Below are 21,597 nucleotides of genomic sequence, written 5' to 3' on the forward strand. Positions count from 1 at the left end.
AACAGTCTACTCATTATAGGAATGTTCAGCGACACAGTGGGTTGGTGCAACGCAAAATCCCTTCTCGTACTCTCCTTAAATCCAAGATATCCCTACTTTTCCATAAATCTGTATGCTCGTATAGCGACCACCCCTGCCCGTGCACTTCAAAAGCACGTTGCAGACTGGCATTTATGACCATCCGCCCAACTTTCCCTCGCTATTTCTCCTCTTGCACGCTTTTATCTCTTATTGCCAGCAAATTATTGGCCACTGGCCGTTTTGAGAATACAGATTTGAAGGCTGCAATGTCACCTACACAAGTCAGCCGCTAAAAAAAAAAAAAAATTTCACGGTTCGCGTGAGACTCGGCTGGAAGCCGTGTTTTCCGCATCCGTAGGAACGCCACCACCCTTCAAGGATCAAGGCGCAGATGCAGCTCCTGAAGCGGTGGGAGGTGAGTAGATCAGCTCACCAGCAAGTCAGCCGCCAACAAATTAAAAAAAAAAAAACTAAAACAGGCAGTAGTTCAGTGAGGCCATGAACACCGAGAGAAAACCGAGCGGGTAATTCCAAAAGTGCTGTGAAAACCTGCCCTAAAAAATCCGTGCGCCCTTTGGTGCAGCGGAAACTCTCCTGATATTACAGGATTCTGCTTGATACAGGGATGCACGTTCAATTTACAGCACTTTGGTACATGGGAATTCGTTCGGTGAATATAGAAGGTGGCTTAATCGAAAACCAAGTTCGTGAGTTTTGCATAAAACGCTAGTTTTCTAAACCGAGAAGATTTGAGAAACAACCTGTGATAATTTGAAGCCAAAATTCCAAGGCAATCTAGAGTTATAGTCGATTGAAGATCGGAAAACAGAAGTAAAATGAAAGTATGTATGTGAGCCGTGTGGTTTCCGTCCAGCACTGCACTATCTGGTACGTACCTACAGAAGTGCATGGCGATGCAGGGTGTGTGCATGCATGCCGTGCGCGCCTACGTGCACAGGTCACACGTTTTCACCGTCATCGCTTCTACAGTGTGCTCGATTTTTTTCCTCCACCACCATTAAATCGCCGTGGCCTGGTTTCTGTGATCATTCTCCTTCAACCACGATAAAGCAAGCCTTAAAAATGTTCTAGAATCCTCTAGTTTTACACTAATTCGAGGCCACTGAACACGAAAATCGGGTGTTCCTTGCGGGGCTGAGTATGCATCTAGTCAAAGTCAGTACTTCGAAGTGCATCCGCGCAAAGTGTGGAGGCATTATTTTTGGAAGCATGACATGTGTGGCACCATTGAAAAGGTAATGACCTCAGCTACCTAAGAAATAGCACCGACAAGGCCGAAAAGGCCGCGGGAGAAGATCCTTGGGCCTCGAACTACATCCTGAACTGCTGCCACGAGGCGCCCAATCACTTTGTACATGCGAGCTGTGACGGCATTTTTCGCTTTTCAGCGACCGGAACTGAACTCCCTAGTAGGGGACAAAGCAACAGTCATAAAGCCTTGCTTGTATGATATACGTGTACCTGCATTCTAATATAAAGAACTTTGGCCATAAAGAACTAATTCTCCAGCACAGCGATGTTCGCTACACCAGGAGTGATGCAACAATGATGTTTGCTATATCAGGAGTCATGCAACAATGATGTTCACTATATCAGGAGTCATGCACAGCGATGTTCGCTATATCAGGAGTCATGTACAATGATGTTCGCTATAACAGGAGTCGACTGCATGCGCATGAACACACTCTGTGGGACTTACAGCTTTAACAATTGAGCTATAGTGATGTTGGGAAAATGAGAGAGCATGTTGTGCCCCAGCAACCTGTAATCAACATCAAAATTGCAAAATAGGACCATTTAATGGATGCTTTCGTTGTCCGTGACCGCTACGAGGTCCCCTTTCGGAGTTGTGTTTGTGCGGACAGCGCGCGAACTGCGCAGGCTGAGCCACGGCACGCACGTATATAAGGCCACACCAAGTTATTTCTATGTTTCGCGTCACCGCGCTCGTACCTTTTCGAATCCTTGACAAGAAAAAAAAGAACCGAGACGAGTCAATTGATGGCTGTTCTGGCGAACATTCTCTAGCCAGTATGGCAGATCAGAGGTTATCAGCTTCTCGATAATCTTGCATTCCAAGCGATGGTACGTAGAAGGTGCGAGAGATGAGTAATTCTACTTTTCCTAGCCGTACGGTAGTGCCTGCTCACCAAGCGAGCAGATAATACCAGGTGCCAAGGACTTCGAGATTTTGCACGATCGTGATGGAGCGGAATTCCACTCAACTCACGTCAAAGTGAAGAAGAAGCCATCCATAAAATCTCTTATTGTATCGCTCCAGCCCAGTCTACCAGCTGTCCTGTGACGACTTTTTTTGTCGTTTTGGATAGGGGTCAAAGGGATGTACCGGGTACCTGGGTACCCGACTGTTAATCTCAGGTTCTGTTAGTAAAAGGGTACCCGTTTGGATTTTGATGAACCAGTCAGTAGGGAGCAACACTGCTGGGATTTTTTGTATTTTTTGTATTGTATTTTATTTTACTTGGGCCTTCCCAACAGACCCAAAGGTCTTCTTACAGGTTGCCCAAGGGATCGGTTATTCCAGGCGGGAGTAATTATTTACAACTCCACGCTGAATGTCTGCATTGTTGTTGCATTTTCGCACCTAGTAGATCTACTCCTGTGACTATCAGACACCAATAGATTTGCGAATCACAATGTGATATCAAAATGCAACCCGAGGACAGATGAATTAAAATCTTGATTTATGTGAAAATTGCGCAAAATATTAAACATAGCTGCTAGAGGGTATCCGTTAACCCGCCCGTTAAGAAAATTACCCGTTCGTTAGTTAAAGGTACACCCGTTTGACCCCTAGTTTTGGATATAAGTGACAGTTTAGTAGTGGTATTCTGTGTGCAACATGGCTTAGTACACATAGAATGGAGCTTGTTTTTTCTTCTGTTTTTGTTTTTTTCCTGTCCGCCCGCGTGCCTTTTCCAGAAAATAGCCAACGCGAAACATAGAATTAACTTGGTGTGGCGTAATGTACTATAATGTACACATGTTTGTCTTTATTCTAGGCTCTTTCCTGAAACTCTCCTTGGAGGAAATTCAAATGCGTTCAAACCTGAGAGGTCGGAGAAACTCATCATCGGGAAGAAAAAAACCCGACGACACTTTCCATTAGGTTGAGAGAGTTGAAAGCCAAATCCGTCCTCCTCGGTGCTGTATTAAAGCTGCTGTCGCCAAAACATTCGAGCAGGAATACTTCACACATTTCATAATGACACCCTTTCAAAGTGACACTTGACTACTGTTATGGGCCAAGTCACAGTTCTCCACAGCTCCATTTGAACAAACACAACAGCGGAGATGAAATGAAGAGCTGACATGGAAAACCCAAGAACTTTTCAGAAGCATCAAGATCGGAAAAAATCAGTCTTCCAGCTCAGATAATTCCTAGGTGCACCATCAAGCAAAACGTCACCTTCAAAATCTGACTAGACAATTTCAAAACGGGAACCCAAATATGGACTTAGATACGAACCGCGCATGAAATGAATCTCTTTTTTGGAAATCATTCGAATATACGTGAAATAGAAATGGAAAATGGAAATAGCAGGTTTTGAGTTACAGCTCTTCGGATGCATAATTATGGCGACAGCTTGACACTGAGTAACTGTGAAATGCAATGCTCTTCAAAGTTCAAGACTTCTTCTTCTTCAGGCTGCAGTATGATTGTGTTGTAGTACGAGAAAGCCCGGTTAAAACAATTGCAACAATGTTTGCCCCACCCTGTTATATTAGGCACAGACTTCTGGAGTGTTGAGAAAAAATTTCAAAAAACACATGACACTATAGTCTATACACCAAACCAGGGACAAAAGTTTTTTCTGTTGTAATGAATACGGTGACAATTGATCAAGATATGTGCAAAAAGTATTGTTTGAGACACATGTATGAGGGGCCCTGATTTGGCAAATGGACATTAGGATACTTGTGAACCGCCACTTTACTGCAGAACTGCACAACTGCTGGATACCTACAAGTGCTTGAGCATAATGAACGGTCGGAAGACATCTTCCGATACGGTGACCAGTTGGTTGTAGCTCAGATCCCTGCATTCAACACAAACATGGGACACAGGAGGTGGGACGAAAAGACGGGGGGGGGGGGGGGGGTGGGGCTCTTCTATGAGAGTATGAAATGTTAGCGAGTATAGGAATCTCCTAACGCTGGTAAGCGGTGATAATGGCGTGATTCTTCTCATCCGAATCTCCTGGAGACAGCCTGCGATCCGTGGGGTGTGGGTAATCATCACTCCACTGTAAACACAATCTACACAGTGCACATGTGAAAACGGTGCAACCGGGAATGGTCTGCTACACATGCAGTCCAGACAACTTACAGAGTTCTCAGGTTTTCAAATGCATGGAAGACACTGCTTGGTAGGTCAGACAACAGGTTGTGGCTCAGATCACTGTACAAACATACCAGGTAGAGTGAGAGTGAGAGAGAGAGAGAGAGAGAGAAAGGGGGGAGAGGGAGAGAGAGAGAGAGATAGATAGATAGAGAGAGAGAGATAGATAGATAGATAGAGAGAGAGAGAGAGAGAGAGAGAGAGAGAGAGAGAGAGAGAGAGAGAGAGAAGAGAGAGAAAGAGAGAGAGAGAGAGAGAGAGAGAGAGAGAGAGAGAGAGAGAGAGAGAGAGAGAGAGAGAGAGAGAGAGAGAGAGAGAGAGAGAGAGAGAGAGAGAGAGAGAGAGAGAGAGAGAGAGAGAGAGAGAGAGAGAGAGAGAGAGAGAGAGAGAGAGAGAGAGAGAGGTAGAGAGAGAGAGGCAGAGAGAGAGAGAGAGAGAGAGAGAGGGGCAGAGAGAGAGGGCAGCACAGAGAGAGAGAGGGGAGACAGAGAGAGAGAGAGAGAGAGAGAGAGAGAGAGAGAGAGAGAGAGAGAGAGAGAGAGAGAGAGACGGACACAAAACAATGGGATGGCCAATTCTGCAAACTCAATACCTCATGACAAGCACTCCAAGCCGATGCACAGCTCAGGAAGGCTCGCACCTGTGGCATTCACCAGCACCAGTCCACGTGCACACACATGGCATAAGCAGAACAAGAGAGGTTACCCTGATGTGTTCCGTCAAACTACTTGTGCCGGGGATGTTTCCCTATTCAATTCTTAGTACGTAAAGTATCCCTCAAGTTTAAGTTTCCACTATTACAATGACAGATTCTACCCGCCGAGGAACTACACTCGGTCCAGGATATCCTCTTCTTGCCGAAATGTCAGCTAAACGTAAAGGACACGATGATTCGGCAGCAGCTGCAGATCCAGATCTCCCCCACCACGCACATACGTGCATCTCGTCGGCAACACCCGGCTCCAGCCCGCTCCCAGACACTGCCGAGCTTGAACGGTATGTGTGTTGATGTGTTGATAGGCTCCTTACGAGCGAGAGGATCATTGCAGAGAACCGCTGGAAGGCTGAAAAATGGCAGTCTCAACTTGAAGGAAAGGTTTATGAGGATTTTCTAGTGAAGAAATTTTCCAAGCTTTCCGAGCAAGCAAGACTAATGGAGTTTTCAGTCTATGCCCAAGATTGTATTACCAATTGCCAAGCGAAGATCAAACGAGCTGATGAGTGCATTGTCCAAGCCAGAGCTAACCTAGACCAATTAGCCAGTGAGTTATGCGAAGACAAGCACATGTCATTGTTCAGTAGCAGCATTATGTACGGATACGACTTCATATTTGGTTTAAAGAAGACATCAGCTCTAGCCAGAAGAATTGGAGCATCTCTAACAAGTGAGAAAGCCAAAGTAGCCAAAGAACAAGCCATTGATATGGACGTTGCACCACCCACAGCAGAAGAGATTGGCCAACAAGCCATTTTGAATTTGGATTCATTGATATGGACATTGCACCACCCACAGCAGAAGAGATTGGCCAACTAGTTACATGACTTCTTCTGATACTTTACACGTTGAGATCTCAGATAAGCTTTCCTCTATTCGCAACAAGCATTCTGCCGCACTCACGACTAGAGATACTAAAGCATTATTGAGCTGTTTTCCTTTTAAATTAAATCTGAATTTTATGTTTTGCCAAAGATTCATAAAAACGTATCGCAGGAAAAGTATCAGGTAGACCTATAGTGTCATGCATTGGTTACTGCACCTCCCCTGCGTCACGCTTTGTAGATTTCCACTTAAAATCTATCATCAATAAAGCAACAACATCTACAGTCCTAGCAGATACCAATAGTTTAGTATCACTGCTTGCTTCAACGAATTTCCCTACAAACAGTAAATTAGTCACTGCAGACGTTGTCAGTCTTTATACTAACATGTGTTGGCATGACACCATTGCTACCATCGATCAGCTCCTGAGTGAAATTGATCACAACCCCCCCCCCCCCCCCCGCTCCCTCAGACACTTACTAGTAGATCTCATTACCTTCGTTCTCGAAAATATCTATTTCAACTTTGAGGACTCCATTTACCATCAAGTCCAGGGGATGGCTAAGGGTACACCAATGGCCGTAAACGTAGCAAGCGCTTTTCTTTTTATTCATGAAAGAAAAACACTAAGCCTTTTCAAAGAATCTATGTATTTATTTACTAGATTCATTGATGAGGTTTTCCTAGTTATGGACGAAAACCTTTGCTTAGAAAATGTCAAACTTAGTGTATATAGTGATCTAGTTTATATCAACCTTACTTGGACTGTTCCCAGGCATGAGTGCATATTTCTAGACTTAGAAATACATAGATCCATCACAGACAAAGCATGCATTCTCATGTATCGCACACATCAAAACCTAGGAATGCGTATTTCTATATACCATTCAAGTCGGACCACCCTAGATCAAATCCCCGTTCATTTATTCTGGCTGAACTTCACCGCTACAATAGAACCAATTCTCTGCTGATTGAATTGTGTCTATTCGTAAGTGTTCTTGGTCTAGACTACGACTGCGTGGTTATCCTCCTGAGGTTCTGGCCGCCGTCTTTAGTAACGTCGAGGGCAAACCATCTTTGCCACCAGCAAAGAAGAAGAAGGAGACGAACATTGGGAATAAGGTTACATTTGTTACATCTTATCACCCACATTTTGTTGGCAATAGTCTTAGAACTATTCTAGAAGAATCATTCCAGAACACTGATGCTATGGTCTTCTTTTGCAAAACAAAACAATTGTTCTAACCATACACTCTTCCGTAAATATCGACCTTTTTTTCACCAAACAAATTATTTTAGTTTAGACCCAACCCCTCCCTCCCCCTCAGAACGTAAAACATGTTGGCATACATGCATAATACAACAGCCATGTACATGAATCAATGTTTTCTGAAACGAAATTGGTCAATCCCCTCCCACCCATAACGAAATTTTTTCGTTTTGTGAAAAATGTTCGATATTTATGGACGACCCCTTAGGCACCACTCCTTTTTTTTGTACACATCATTCTTTTTTCAGGAATGTGACACTTCACTTGCCTTTTTTGGGAGTGTCAATATATTGACACTCCCAAAAGTAAGCCTGTACACATAGGCAGAACAACAGGGACCAAAAATCTTTCTCGTAACTCGGAGTTTCGTTTTTATAAACACTCATCAGACGTAAATAAACGACGTGGAGACAACAATTTTATAATAGCAATAAAGAGAACAAATTCTGCAGTCATCACCACACTACAACGAAGTCATGAAAGTTTACCAGAATTAATTTTCTTCGGTCACATTCATCAGTGGAAAGTCGTGACTGAAGAGTAACCATGCTGAACAATGATTAAACTATACATTCAATGATGTGTTACGGGAACAAAATACAGTGCCAAAACTCATCAGACGATAAAACATAATGATGCTATTCGCTAGCAAATCAAAATATGTGTTCTGTGAAACTACTTGTGTCTGGGATGTTTCCCTATTCAATTCGAATCTGCTTGTCATGTTCGCATCATAGCCTTGGAATGTCAGGCACCTAGCCCCATGAAGGGAACTGGAGTCTTGCGTGACCTGAACTTGATGTGGTTTGCTCGTACCCAGATCCATACTGCAATTTGCACTTTGACATGACGACAAACCAGCTATGCTATGATGAACCGGCTATCCCCCCCCCACTGTGCAAACGGACAAGCAAGGACAACCTCGATGGCATCGCAGTTCTGGAGCCAGATCTACAATCCATTCATTGGAAACTGGCACCATGACTTTTTGGTGTCTCCCGCACATAGTTGTAGATATTGCAAAACAACATTACACCCTGCATTGTGTGACCCGTGTAATTACTCCTTGCCACATTTGAGGCCAGAAAAGTCAAAGAACAGGGAAATAGATATTGAGCCAGGTTTTACAAAATTAGGACAGATATGCAATGGCAAAATGTATGGAGAAGCAGATCCCAAACCCAGATTTTTGAGATTTAAAGTGGGTTTTTGATCCTCCATTCGGCCCAAATCGGACTTTCAAAAGCCAGCGGGACTGTTTCCGATGAATGGACTGTAGGCGCGTGGCTCGTGCATGGTCAGTGCGGTCTGGTCAACACACCAGAGAATAGCCGTCATATGTACTACATCGGGAAAAAAGGGCAAAATGGAGGCTCTGAGGGTGCCGGTGGTACGTGATCACCACACCACGGGCATGCTCTGGCACACTATCGCCACACCGCAGATGTTCGAGCTAGGCCCTTGAGATGTACGCCTATCGGTCACTCCTGCCTCAGGCCCGGCCGAACCGGTCCGGTTGGCCAGGCCATGGCACTACCAACCCTCTTCCCACTAACGTGTGTTTACTGCTGAGGAGGTCATGTGTATACCCTCCATATCATACACAAATTGTATGTAAGTCATGTGTATACCCTCCATATCATACACAAATTGTATGTAAGGCTAGGGTCTTGTGTGGTCGGCCAAATCAAAAACTGCTTCCGCCGGTCACTTCTACATACTAATGCTATGTACATGCCAACACAGCTGGCCCATATAGATGCAACACATGTCACATTGCCCTGCCTTTGCTAGGTGTACCAACACTGACCAGCGGACCGACACCTGGCATTGTATGGACAATGTACCGACACCTAGAAGTGCTTTTTTTTACATCGAGGAGTGCTCTTTTACATCTAGAAGTGTTTTTTTTACGCAGACGACTACCAACACCTCGAAATGTACCAACGTCTAGAAGTGCTTTTTTTAACGTCTAGAAGTCTTTTTTTGGTTATTGGTCTTTCACGTCTAGCATTGTACCGAAGCCAAGCTGCTCATTGATGCCCAGCAAACCTGGCAAGAAGTCAACTCATGTACTCGCACTCCAAGACTACGTTGGTTCTCTTGGACTCGGTGGCAGTGGCACGCTAGATTCGCCATGCTCTCCTGTACTAACAAGATCCCCAGCATGTTACGCTCTTCACATTGAGAATTGTAATTTTACTACTCACACCATCTGCATCCTCCTGACCCTCTCCCTGGAGATTGCGAAGGCGGTGGAGCTTATGTTTGAGATATTGTTATAGGAAAAGTACCTGGAAGTATACACACACAGACACACAGACACACACATGCACACACGCACACACACACACACACACACACACACACACACACACACACACACACACACACACACACACATACGCGCGCACACACACACACACACACACACACACACACACACACACACACACACACACACACACACACACACACACACACACACACACACACACACATACGCGCACGACGCACACACATACGCGCACCACGCACGCGCATACACACATAGACACGCACACACAAATACACACACAAATACACACACACACATGCACATACACATACACAGACATGCACACACACACACACACACACACACACACACACACACACACACACACACACACACACATGCACGCACACAAACACGCACGTACAACACACCCGATGAAATACAACCTTTGCTGTCAGCATGAAACACTTGTGCTGTACAAAAATCATGATGTGGAGACTGGCAGCTATGCAACAATGTGCAATGGAGATCAGAATGTGATACACAGTAAAACCTGTGACTAAAGACCACCGTGACTAGCGACCGGCCTGGTACTACAGACCACTTCGCCAGGCATGGACGGTCTCACATTCATATATGGTTGTGCGGTGCAAACCTCTAAGGACCACCTGCCACTAAAGATCGCTTTCTCTGGCCCCAAGGGGTGGTCGCCTTGACAGGTTTCACTGTCCAGTAACACCTGTCAAGGCGACCACCCTCATGAGGTGACCACCCTCATCAGGTGACCACCCTCATGAGGCAACCACCCTCATGAGGCAACCACCCTCATGAGGCGACCACCCTCATGAGGCAACCACCCTCATGAGGCGACCACCCTCATGAGGTGACCACCCTCATGAGGCGACCACCCTCATGAAGCGACCACCCTCATGAGGCGACCACCCTCATGAGGCGAACACCCTCATGAGGCAACCACCCTCATGAGGCAACCACCCTAATGAGGCGACCACCCTCATGAGGCGACCACCCTCATGAGGTGACCACCCTCATGAGGCGACCACCCTCATGAGGCGACCACCCTCATGAGGCGACCACCCTCATGAGGCGACCACCCTCATGAGGCGACCACCCTCATGAGGCAACCACCCTCAAGACGCGACCACCCTCATGAGGCGAGCACCTGACCCCAGGCTGAGGACCAATGAACCTGAACCAATGGATGTCATCTCCACTTCTCCAAACCAACCGTACTTGGAAAAGGAGACAATCTGTAATAGTGGAGTAACTTAGCTGGCAGGTTTTAAAAGTCCTGTGCCCACTGACATAGACTTCATCCTCGACGGTTTCTGACAACCTGAATTTGCACACAGCTTTTTTCATATTTGGGCCAGTGCATGCAATACCGTGTCTAAGGGCAAATTTTTGGAAATTTTTTTCTTTCTTGCAAATCAATCACAGGGGTCTAGAGAACAACTCTGTGGAAGATAAAGCTGGATATCACATTTGAAAGTACATAGAGACCATGATTTCTATGGCATTGTCCAACATGGAATATGCCTTGTTTAATGCATTATTAGCAGCACGATGCACGATGCATTATTAGCAGCAACAGTTTTGCGTATGAGCCTTTAGTATTGGCCAAGACATTCAATGAAGGCTGCCTTGTTATCCAGACAAAACGGGCAACATTGTCCAGCAAATTCTTGCAGCGTTGACCTAACAAGAACTCGCGTTCTTTTTGTGCAAAGACAACATGGTCACGGAGTGGTTCCGTTGCAGACTTCTTTTCATCCTCTGCACGAGGAGAACAAAATATCGTCCTGGAGCAGCTCACACTTGTTGAACACATCCATCTGTTGCGTCATGAAATCGATGGACTTGCACTTCTTAGTCCACAGATACAAACAAAATACGGTAACCCAGGGTTTGCGCTTCACCAGACTGCTCGACATGTTCCGAAAGGACAAACTTGTAGGCGACGGATGTACTATGTAGGTAAGTTTCATGGGAGATTCCTCACCTCTCCCTCTTGGTGCAGCAGACAAAGGGAGGCTGAACACTAAGCTGTAGTTCAGTCTGTTCAGAATAAACTGCTGCGCTCTGTCTCCCACTTCTGCAGTAAATTTATTCCAAGGCACATTGCCAGCTTTCCATGTGCACCAGGATGACAGCTATTGTTCTCCTTGTCCACTTGCACAGTCATGTTCTGCCAACCACAATCATGGAGCTGCATAAACGCGGTTCGTCACACGATGTGTCCCATCACAGTGTATCCAAACGTGATGCGCGTCCTTTCCGTTGCGGAAGCTGTCGACTGATGCACGACAGTCGACAGGATCGTCACGCGTGCAGCGCAGCCAGCACACAAATATAAAAAAAGGCCGAGGTCTTTCGATTTCATCGCCGAGATTTAGTCGTCGTAATGGAGGATTGCGCTCGACGAGAAGCTGCTGAAATGGTAGTTCCGAACACAGCCACAGCCTTCAAGAATCAGTGAGTCCACAGCGGCAATGCTCTGAAGCGCGTCCTGCTCATCGTCGCTTGCAGAGGCCACAGAATCTCCGCCTAATTCATCCGCTCTCGACTCGCCTTCAACCTCAACACAGGAGTCTTTCACTCCCGGACGCTTAGCTGGGGCTTCGTCAAAGTCACTGTGAGCAGAACAGCTGCTAGTTGCCGACTGCTCCGACTCACGACTCGCCAAATAAATTGTCGTCTTCCTCCTCGATAATAAACCTTGCCGATCTCTTCGGACGCGCCGACGATAATCACGCGAGCGGTACAGCTCAACCGGCGTGCTGCTCGGCGTCTGCCACGAGTGTGTCTACTCAGAGGCCCTTCCTCAAGTGCTACTTCCAACTCCTCCTGCGCCGCCACGTCCATGATGATCGCTTGTCGCTTCTCTTGTCGTCTTGAGATCAAGATCCGCGATCGAGCCACAAAAAAATATAACTCTTCTTTCCGAGCGATTTTCTCAAAATTCTGAAAGAAATCGGTTTCCCCCGAAGACAAGTTTTCGCATGCACTGGCCCTTTTTTCTAAAACCCTTCCTAATGTATATCACAACGATAGTAATTCTCGGAGACCCCCTTGGTTTAGGCTTCTGCCTTTGGGGAATTCAATTGACTGCGCGAAGTGAATGCAATGCAGTGAAAGTTGATAGAGACACTCGCTAAAGAGACCCTCGAAATGTGGTGCCTTAATCATAATTATAATAAAGGCACCACATTTGGAGGGTCTCTTTAGCGATCGTCTCTATCAACTTTCACTGCATTGCATTTACTTCGCTCAGTCAATTGCAGTCAGTGGATGGAACGGTAGGCAACACAGTTCGCAGAAGGCAAAGTTGATGAAAAACACCAGGCACAACGAAAACTCCTTACCAGTGAGTAGTATGATTCAGGTGGTATGTTAAGTTATCTGGCAAGGTGGAGAGTCGATTGTGTGACAAATCCCTGCACGCGGGGAGTGGGCAGAGAAGAGCACATGTTGCGGTAGATCGAATTAGACTGTGTCATTTAAGAATCAATACTGTAAACCGTCCATTATGCGCGTTACAAATTTCCTCAGTGTAGTGCCGTGTCTTAAATAGTGCAGTGCCTTTAATTTTATTAATTTTTTTACGGAATACCACAGAACCATCAGATGATGCACAGCGGAGCAGTTGTCATTCTGTCTCCTAATACATTGTCTTGGAGATGCCCAGCACTTTCTTTTGTCCAGAGTTCAAAAAGACAAGGAGCCACCAGTTACTGTAGAGTGGCTAATTTTAGTGGGTAAAATTTTTGGCGTTTTCGAATCAGGACCGATTTGTGATAAATAACTTTTGCGATCCAAATTGATGAAAAGAAGATGACTAGTAGCGTAAAGTCCGGAGAAAACGCCCACCCCAGCAGCAAACGCCCACCCCAGCGGGTCCATACTATTTTCGTCTTTCTCAGGTCGTAGTTGTAAACAACTGGCATGAAGGTCGAATGCGTACGAGAACGACTGTAATGCCTACAAACTGCCGATGTCCTACCAGGAGGCTAGGCTGTGCAAAAGCGATTGTCATTATCTTCCTGCAAAGAAATAACTTCTGTCGAGATTTCCTTTCAGTCGATAATGTGTCGTCTTTGTGGTAGTTCGTTCTCCATGTGGTACGAGTAATGCCGTAGAAATTTGTGCAGTGCCACGATGTCGCGCTGTCAGGAACAGTTATTGTTCTGATGAAGCGTCAGTCAACGGCTTGACTGGTCCCAATATTGCAGTTGCAAGTCGAACAGGGTATGTCACAGAAGCTACACCTACACCGTCGCTGCTAACTTGTTGAAAACTCCGAAGTGCCCAAGAAAAACATTTGCCTTTGGGCGTTGTGTGATCTCGAAATGATGGCTTGAAACACTGTCAGAAGTGTACCGTATTTTTCCGGTTGTAAGTCGACCTTTCACGACTAAAAATAGAAGGAGAAAGGGTGGGGGTCGACTTACAACCGGGATTCGACTTATAACCGGGAACTATCAGTATCTTACAAAAAATGACGTGCACTGCATGCACGAGAGCACCATGTGTACACATTTTTGCCAGTTTATTGGCTTTTTTCAAAGATTCGGAAGTTATAGTCTCCAATAAGGAATGTTTACATGATTTGTTGATGTGTTAGTAGCAGGGAGTGGTTAGTAGTGCTGCGTTGGATGAAAACTTTAAAACGCAGAATTGAGACCTCCGGATTTGGGGGTCGACCTATAACCGGGGTCGACTTACAACCGGTAAAATACGGTATTTGGTTCCTTCGATACTCTGTTCTTCGCTACCTTGTTATTCGGAAGAAAACCCGTTCGGATGTGCGAAATAAAACAACCATCATTATAAAATCACTACGAGCTAGCTCGTGGCTAGTGCACAAAGAGATTTTGAAACCAGGAAAATGGACATAGTTTATCGTAGCAAAGTGCTCTTCCTGCTACGGTGTGAAAATGGAGATGCACTTGTGTACAGTAGGGATGACAGTGCATGGGGTCAGTGTGTACAGGCCAGCAGATCTTGCAAAAATGGGGTGGGCGTTTGCAGCGGACTTTACGGTACAGTCAACTTTGCTAATAACGACTGCGGATATAACGACAATTCGCGAATAACGACAGCATTTCCATCCCCAGAGCAAAGTCTCTTCCAACTGTAACACATAATAGTGAGACTTCGGGTATAACGACACTTCGCGAATAAGGACACTTTTCTGATGCCCCGCCGAGTGTCGTTATAAGCGAAATTGACTGTACATGCAAAATTTCGATCGGCGCAGCAAAACTTAAGCGAAAACACTCCTTTCGTGAAAATCGCTGAAATATAACCGGCGCTAAAACTAGCCATTTTAAAGTAGTGAAAAAACGTCCATGATGGAAACCCAGCCGACCACAAGAAAAAACGTCCATGATGGAAACCCAGCCGACCACAAGAAACGGCAGCCAGGCAGTGCAGAGCTCATGACTTGCACGGCTGTCACACACAGAACGATCAGTATGACCATGGTTGTACTACTAGCATTAATTATTATTTTTTTAACTAAAACTTGCCCTGTTGGCCGAAGAATCCAATTTTCCCTTGGTGTACACATTCCTGCCAAGTATCCCGAATATCCCGCATTTTTGGCTCAACTCCGTGATCCCGAAATTCCTGCCGATTACCCCGAAAATCCCTGTACACGAAACAAGTCGTGGTATTGTTCTTGGAGCATTTCAAGTGACTTGTCTAGTTGTCCTTTTAAAATTGATCCTGCACTGCGATAGCTGTAGTACTAGTGGATCTCTGAGTACTCTGTCCATGAACAGTCGCTGAAAAACCTCTGTTTTGAGTCCTGAACTTGCTTGCGTATAATGTGATGAGTATGATTATATACAATTGTAATTACTGATAATGTCGTAAGAACTCAGATGGTGAGCCAAGGAAATATTTGTAACATGGGAAATTGTGAGCACAGGCTATGCAATTGAGTCCACCAACTAAATCAGATTTTGAACAGTCAGACGTGCACAATCTAGCACAAAACTGACAGGGAGTACTGAGACATTCCACGGCATGAAAGTCAGCTTGAGCATTGCTCGATAGCGCTAACCACCGGCCTTCCAACTTGGAAGGTTCATGGATATTAGTGCTAATTCCAAAGAGGGGAAGGCCAGCGCCATTGAGCCGAGCACAAGCTACATTCCAAGGCTTCATGGATTTCTGGCCTGGGAGGATGACGGGACGGCAAGATCATTCATGCCGTGGAATGTCTCAATACTGCCTGTCAGTTTTGTGCTAGATTGTGCACGTCTGACTGTTCAAAATCTGGTTCAGTTGGTGGACTCGATCGCATAACTTGTGCACACAATTTCCCATGTTACTGATAATGTCGCAAATATTTGGTGTCATCATTTCAAAAAGTTGAAAATGGAATTTTTGGAAAATATGACATATCCCGAAAAACCAAGGCAAATCCCGAGATTTTGCCCTGGCAATCCAGAATCGGTACTCTCAGCACTTGCAGGTATTAGTACACCTCCCCCCCCCCCCCAGCGGCGGATCCAACGATCTTTTCATGGGGTTCCAGTATAGTCAAAAGTAAATAGCTGATATTATATACATGGACCCGCATATGGTTACCAGTAGTACATTTAGTTCCGCGGAACCCCTGGAACCCCTCCTGGATCCCCCCCCCCCTCCCTACCTCCCTGTGATGCCCCACTCTCCTGACTTACAAAACTTTCAAAGACCTGCCAAGCCGCAGTATGCTCTTTCTGGTGAAGCAGGTTACGTCATTGTAGCTCATATTCCTGTTGAACACAGTAAAGAACAGAAAGAGGAGTAGGGAAGCAGGGAGGGAAGAAATGGGGGAGTCGAGAAGAGAGGGAGGTGAGAACAGAAACAAGTAGGTCAGAATCGAAAGAGAGAAAGGGCAGAGAAGAGGAAGGGCAGGGAAGAGGAAGGGCAGAGAAGAGGAAGGGTAGAGAAGAGGAAAGGCAGAGAAGAGGAAGGGCAGAGAAGAGGAAGGGCAGAGAAGAGGAAGGGTAGAGAAGAGGAAGGGCAGGGCAGAAGAAGGGTAGAGAAGAGGAAGGGCAGAGAAGAGGAAGGGTAGAGAAGAGGAAGGGCAGGGAAGAGGAAGGGCAGAGAAGAGGAAGGGCAGAGAAGAGAAAGGGCAGATAAGAGGAAGGGTAGAGAAGAGGAGGGGTAGAGAAGAGGAAGGGCAGGGAAGAGGAAGGGCAGAGAAGAGGAAGGGTAGAGAAGAGGAAGGGCAGGGAAGAGGAAGGGCAGAGAAGAGGAAGGGTAGAGAAGAGGAAGGGCAGAGAAGAGGAAGGGCAGAGAAGAGGAAGGGCAGAGAAGAGGAAGGGCAGAGAAGAGGAAGGGTAGAGAAGAGGAAGGGCAGGGAAGAGGAAGGGCAGAAAAGGGGAAGGGCAGAGAAGCGGAAGGGCAGGGAAGAGGAAGGGCAGGGAAGAGGAAGGGTAAAGAAGAGGAAGGATAGAGAAGAGGAAGGGCAGAGGAGAGGAAGGGCAGAGAAGAGAAAGGGCAGAGAAGAGGAAGGGCAGAGAAGAGGAAGGGTAGAGAAGAGGAAGGGCAGAGAAGAGGAAGGGCAGAGAAGAGGAAGGGCAGAGAGGAGAAAGAGCAGAGAAGAGGAAGGGTAGAGAAGAGGAAGGGTAGAGAAGAGGAAGGGCAGAGAAGAGGAAGGGCAGGGAAGCGGAAGGGCAGAGAAGAAGAAGGGCAGAGAAGAGGAAGGGCAGGGAAGCGGAAGGGCAGAGAAGAGGAAGGGCAGAGAAGAGGAAGGGCAGAGAAGAGGAAGGGCAGAGAAGAGGAAGGGCAGAGAAGAGGAAGGGCAGGGAAGCGGAAGGGCAGAGAAGAGGAAGGGCAGAGAAGAGGAAGGGCAGGGAAGCAGAAGGGCAGAGAAGAGGAAGGGCAGAGAAGAGGAAGGGCAGGGAAGCGGAAGGGCAGAGAAGAGGAAGGCGATAAGGAAAGAGGAATCAAAAGGAGAGGAACTTAGTGAGGTCAAGGAAAAACTATTTTTCACTTGAAAATTACGGTCACCAACTAATTGAGAAACGTCCACGATACTTGCAACCATCAGAGTGGTTTAGCACCAGAGATCAGAGTGGTTTAATTTGTTCAAATGACACTCACATGCTATACCAAGTTGAAAAAAGCATGCACAATCCGCACCTCAATGACATCAGCATAATGTTTATCCCTGGTTTTGTACAACTTGCCTGCAATATTCAAGCTGCAGACAGAACCACTTCGTCCTTTGTGGACTCATCAGCGCAGCATAGAGAAAATGAGGCCGAACCTGGTGGAAACGACACTAAAATTTGCCAAAATCCGATTTAAATCAGGTCCGAACGTACTCTGCGCGATTGCTCAAACTGATCAGCTAGTGAGCTCTGCGTAACGCAAGAGAGGAAAGGCACTACCCCATTTTTTGCTTTCTTTTGCTTTACATTATCATATTCATCAATTAGTAGGAGCCATGGTTGGCTCTGGCCATTCCGGCAAGAAGGCAGATATGCCTGTTCGATTGGTGAATAAAAATAAAAATACCACACCATACATAAGAGTGGCGTGATATTGGTTGAGAAGTGACGGGGCGCTGGCCTTCCAGCCGCGAGTGCTGCTGGTCAATGTCTACACCGTCTGCGGGAACTACCGTGGATGTGCTGTAGTACGTCATCTTGTGCACGTCGTGTGTACGTGGTGTCGGTGCATGCGCGTGCTGCCGTGGTGTGAAGAGCAGTCGTCGTCTTGAGTTAGTCATGTCTAGTTGTGTTTCTGCAATCGTCTTGTAATAAGCAGTCTTCCATAAGGCCAAGTAAAAAAAGGATTGTTTATCGTCCGCGCCCGCCCCAACTTTTCACCCTCCCGGCTGAATTATTTTATTTTTTTAGTACTGGTAAATGTACTGTATGTACTGCGGTCTACAGCCTCTAATCAGCATGGCCGTAGATTTTCGCAGGTCAAGTCCACAGACTGAACCATAACTTAGTTGATACGGGCCTGAAAAGTGAAACTGATCATCAGCTGCCTGATTTCCTGCGTATTTTCTACGTAACGTTGGTTGTTGCACTTTAAAAGTACTTTTCATTATTAGAATCCTCAAAATTGTCTTGCAAGACGTTAAGTATTCATGGCTGACGATTCATCTGCATCACATGGATTTATCTTACACTGCGCCAAAATGGCTTAAAACCCAATGTCTGGGGTTGCGAACACCTACCCTACAACCACATGCATAATAAAAAATAGAATTAAAAACCTCCGGTCCGCCCCGATTTCTCGGGAAATCTGACGATAAAAAATCAATTACATTGTATATTGTACATGGCATGGTGTAATTATCATCATCCATTGTATAAGTATGGAGATGGCATGGGGCTGGGAGCAGGTGAATCAAGTCAGTTACAACAGAAGTAGTCACTAGTGGCAGGGTGCCAGCCCCGGTCAACCCGTCGAATTCCAATCGGAACATCTCAGTATTACACGACCAGGAGAGAAATGCTAACATCTCACTGTATACACCAGGGATGTGTGTGTGTGTGTGTGTGTGTGTGTGACTTGTCAATGGCAGTAGATATCAGCAGAGCAATGAACCACAACATAGCCTAGACCAGCATACCCAATATACCAGTATCCCATAATCCGTCATTTACGGTACAGGATCAGTCTATCTCTCGTGCGGTGGCAGATAACTTGCTTCCGGGGCTCACGGGCGTCTCACCAACGCGGTGGATCAGGTGCCAGCCGAGACATATTTTTGTCACGGAGTGTGGTGCTTTAGCTCACCGGCCACATTAATGAATTATGTCTTGTCATTGACTCTATGTTTTCTTGCTGTGTCTTTTTGAGTCCTTTTGGAGCTTTTTGAGTCCTTTTGGAGCTTTTTCAGTAGTTTCTGGTATGATAGTTTAGATGTTAGCGTGCTTGTGTGCGATTTGTGGTAGACTTTGTTTTCCATTCTCCAAATTTTTCTCTGTTGGTCGTTTTGTGACTTTGTGTAGCTTCTTTTGTTTTTCTGGATTACTGTGGCGTTTTGTTTTTGTTTTCCTTTTTACTTCTATTTATTTTCTATTCATATTTTTATTTTGTTGTTCTCAGCAAACATCATTCATGCACACTTCACATCTTTCAAAGCACTCGTCTAGGGATTGAGTTGAATCTTTTACACAACCTTGTTACATCTGCCTAGAGTTTCTTTGGATTAGACTTTTCAAATTTTCATTTTGATTTCATCGTCGAGTTTCATCCCTTGCATCTTTGGTTTTCTTCCTTCTTTCCAAGTTGTATTGTTTGAATAAACCCGTTTTGAAAAGTACACCAGTATACCAACCAGTATATTTTATAGAAAATAAAAAACCTGATGAAGGCAATTTGCCGAAACGTTGGAATAATTATTGTGAAATGGGTTTGACTTTTGCAGTGTTAATGGAAGAGAGCGTGTGGGATCTACTCTTAAAACTGTTTATGAAACTGCAGGAAGCCTCCCCACTTTTACTTAAAATAAATAAGGACCAAGTATTTGTAAAAAAAGAGAAGAAACACATGAGAACGAGTTATGCAGCAACTGTCCACGACTGTAACAAGATCATAAACAGTCAGAAAGGATAGTTGCTGCATAACTCGTTCTCATGTGTTTCTTCTCTTTTCTACATTTATTACTGGCTCAGTATCTGAGTTTAAATGTAGATCAAGTATTTTTTAGTTTAACCTCTTTAGCGCGAGCGCCGTACTAGTATGATGCACATGAGTTGCATGCCCCACGGCCGTCGTACTAGTACGATGCACTGTGCACTGTACAGTGAACCTGCATCTCATAGTCGTTGGGTCCGTGTTGAGTCCATAGTGACTTGTTCAAACTATCGTAACTCAGTCAATACTTGGTCGTATCTGCAAGAGAAAACTCTCAGCTGGCGAAAGAAACAATCGCCGAAGCGATACGACTTCTGGTTGTTGAGATATGCGACTCGACACGGCAAATTTCAACTCGATTTTTTGCGCAGTCTGTAGAATGCGTATTTTCCATTGTGGATCATTTTTGCGCTACCTGCTGCCATGGAAACTAGATTCAAATGATGGTAGTGGATCCTGTGAGTCCTCACAGAAAATTTGAGCTCAATACGAGCAAGGAGACCGAAAAGGCAGCTGAATATTTGAGCTCGGTTATTATTATTGTTATTTATTCTTGTTTTACTTGAAAACACCGCCATTCCGGCAACAGGCTCTCAGCTGCACCAAATAAATAACTTTGCCAATATTTCGCCCACTGGGCATCATCAGGGCCCTGATGATGCCCTAAATAGGTTAAAGCACACGTTCCTACTGATGATGTGGGATAACAGTAAAGTGGGACAGAAGACTAGGACAAACAGACAAACGGGGTAGGACATGCAAAGGTAAGCTAAGGTTTACGGTGTTTGCACAGTATGCCAGTATGCCAATATTTATTTTATTTTATTTTTGTATTGTATACCAGTATATACGGCAGCATGCCAGTATGCACAGCTGGGACCCTATAACTTACAGGTGGTAAGTGCGGACGGGGGTATTTCTATTTTTCGGCACGTCCACAATCCCCTGAAGATGCTGGTTGCTGCAGAGTCGCTGTAACCCTTTGCCTGCAACATGGACGCTAGTGCAGACACGACTCGCCTGCTCACGCCAGCTGCTATTACCACATGACGGTGGCTGTTTAGCAAGGGTTACTGAGGAACTATCGGCCCGCGCCAGGATCAAGCAAGTAATCAGTAGCTTCAACATCTGCAGACACAAGCAGAAGCAGCCTAGCAACGTTGAAATACGCGATGCACTACGATAATAATTATTATCTACTATTAGAGCATGGTGGTGGTGATGTGTGTGCGTGTGTGCATGTGTGCGTGTGTGTATGGGGCACCACAACTTGCTACACAGTCAGGCCTCGCTTATTTGGTCCTCTTTTGTCCGGATCCCTCGCCATCCGGAAGAAACTCGTTGGTTACCGATTTACAGCATATGCCTTCCATACATTCAGTATTTGTGTTCGATTATCCGGTTCCCTCGCCTATCTGGATATCTTTGTGGAAAACAATGTGTGCGGATATACAAGGTCTGACTGTAACTTCTGCTGTAGA

General features: G+C 45.6%; 2 protein-coding genes across 2 annotated transcripts in view; one reads left to right on the forward strand and one right to left on the reverse strand.

The window, feature by feature from the left end:
• LOC135824433 (uncharacterized) overlaps nt 1–21,240 on the reverse strand; it is a 68,302-nt gene extending 47,062 nt beyond the window's left edge. The window contains exons 1-7 of the mRNA XM_065337171.1: nt 21,009–21,240; nt 16,207–16,281; nt 12,877–12,948; nt 9,426–9,509; nt 4,394–4,465; nt 4,032–4,103; nt 1,742–1,804 (exon numbers count right to left, since the gene is read on the reverse strand). Coding sequence (XP_065193243.1) covers nt 1,742–1,804; nt 4,032–4,103; nt 4,394–4,465; nt 9,426–9,509; nt 12,877–12,948; nt 16,207–16,277 — 434 coding nt within the window. The 5' untranslated portion in view covers nt 16,278–16,281; nt 21,009–21,240. The remainder of the gene's footprint in view (nt 1–1,741; nt 1,805–4,031; nt 4,104–4,393; nt 4,466–9,425; nt 9,510–12,876; nt 12,949–16,206; nt 16,282–21,008) is intronic.
• LOC135824254 (octapeptide-repeat protein T2-like) lies at nt 16,470–17,127 on the forward strand (the record flags this gene model as incomplete). Its single annotated transcript, XM_065336985.1, has 2 exons — nt 16,470–16,579; nt 16,950–17,127. Coding segments are annotated over 2 exons (288 nt in total), but the record flags the coding sequence as incomplete, so codon positions are not given.
• Nucleotides 21,241–21,597: the final 357 nt, after the last annotated feature.

Source organism: Sycon ciliatum, chromosome 9, assembly GCF_964019385.1.
Source record: "Sycon ciliatum chromosome 9, ocSycCili1.1, whole genome shotgun sequence".
Classification (NCBI taxonomy): Eukaryota; Metazoa; Porifera; class Calcarea; order Leucosolenida; family Sycettidae; genus Sycon; species Sycon ciliatum.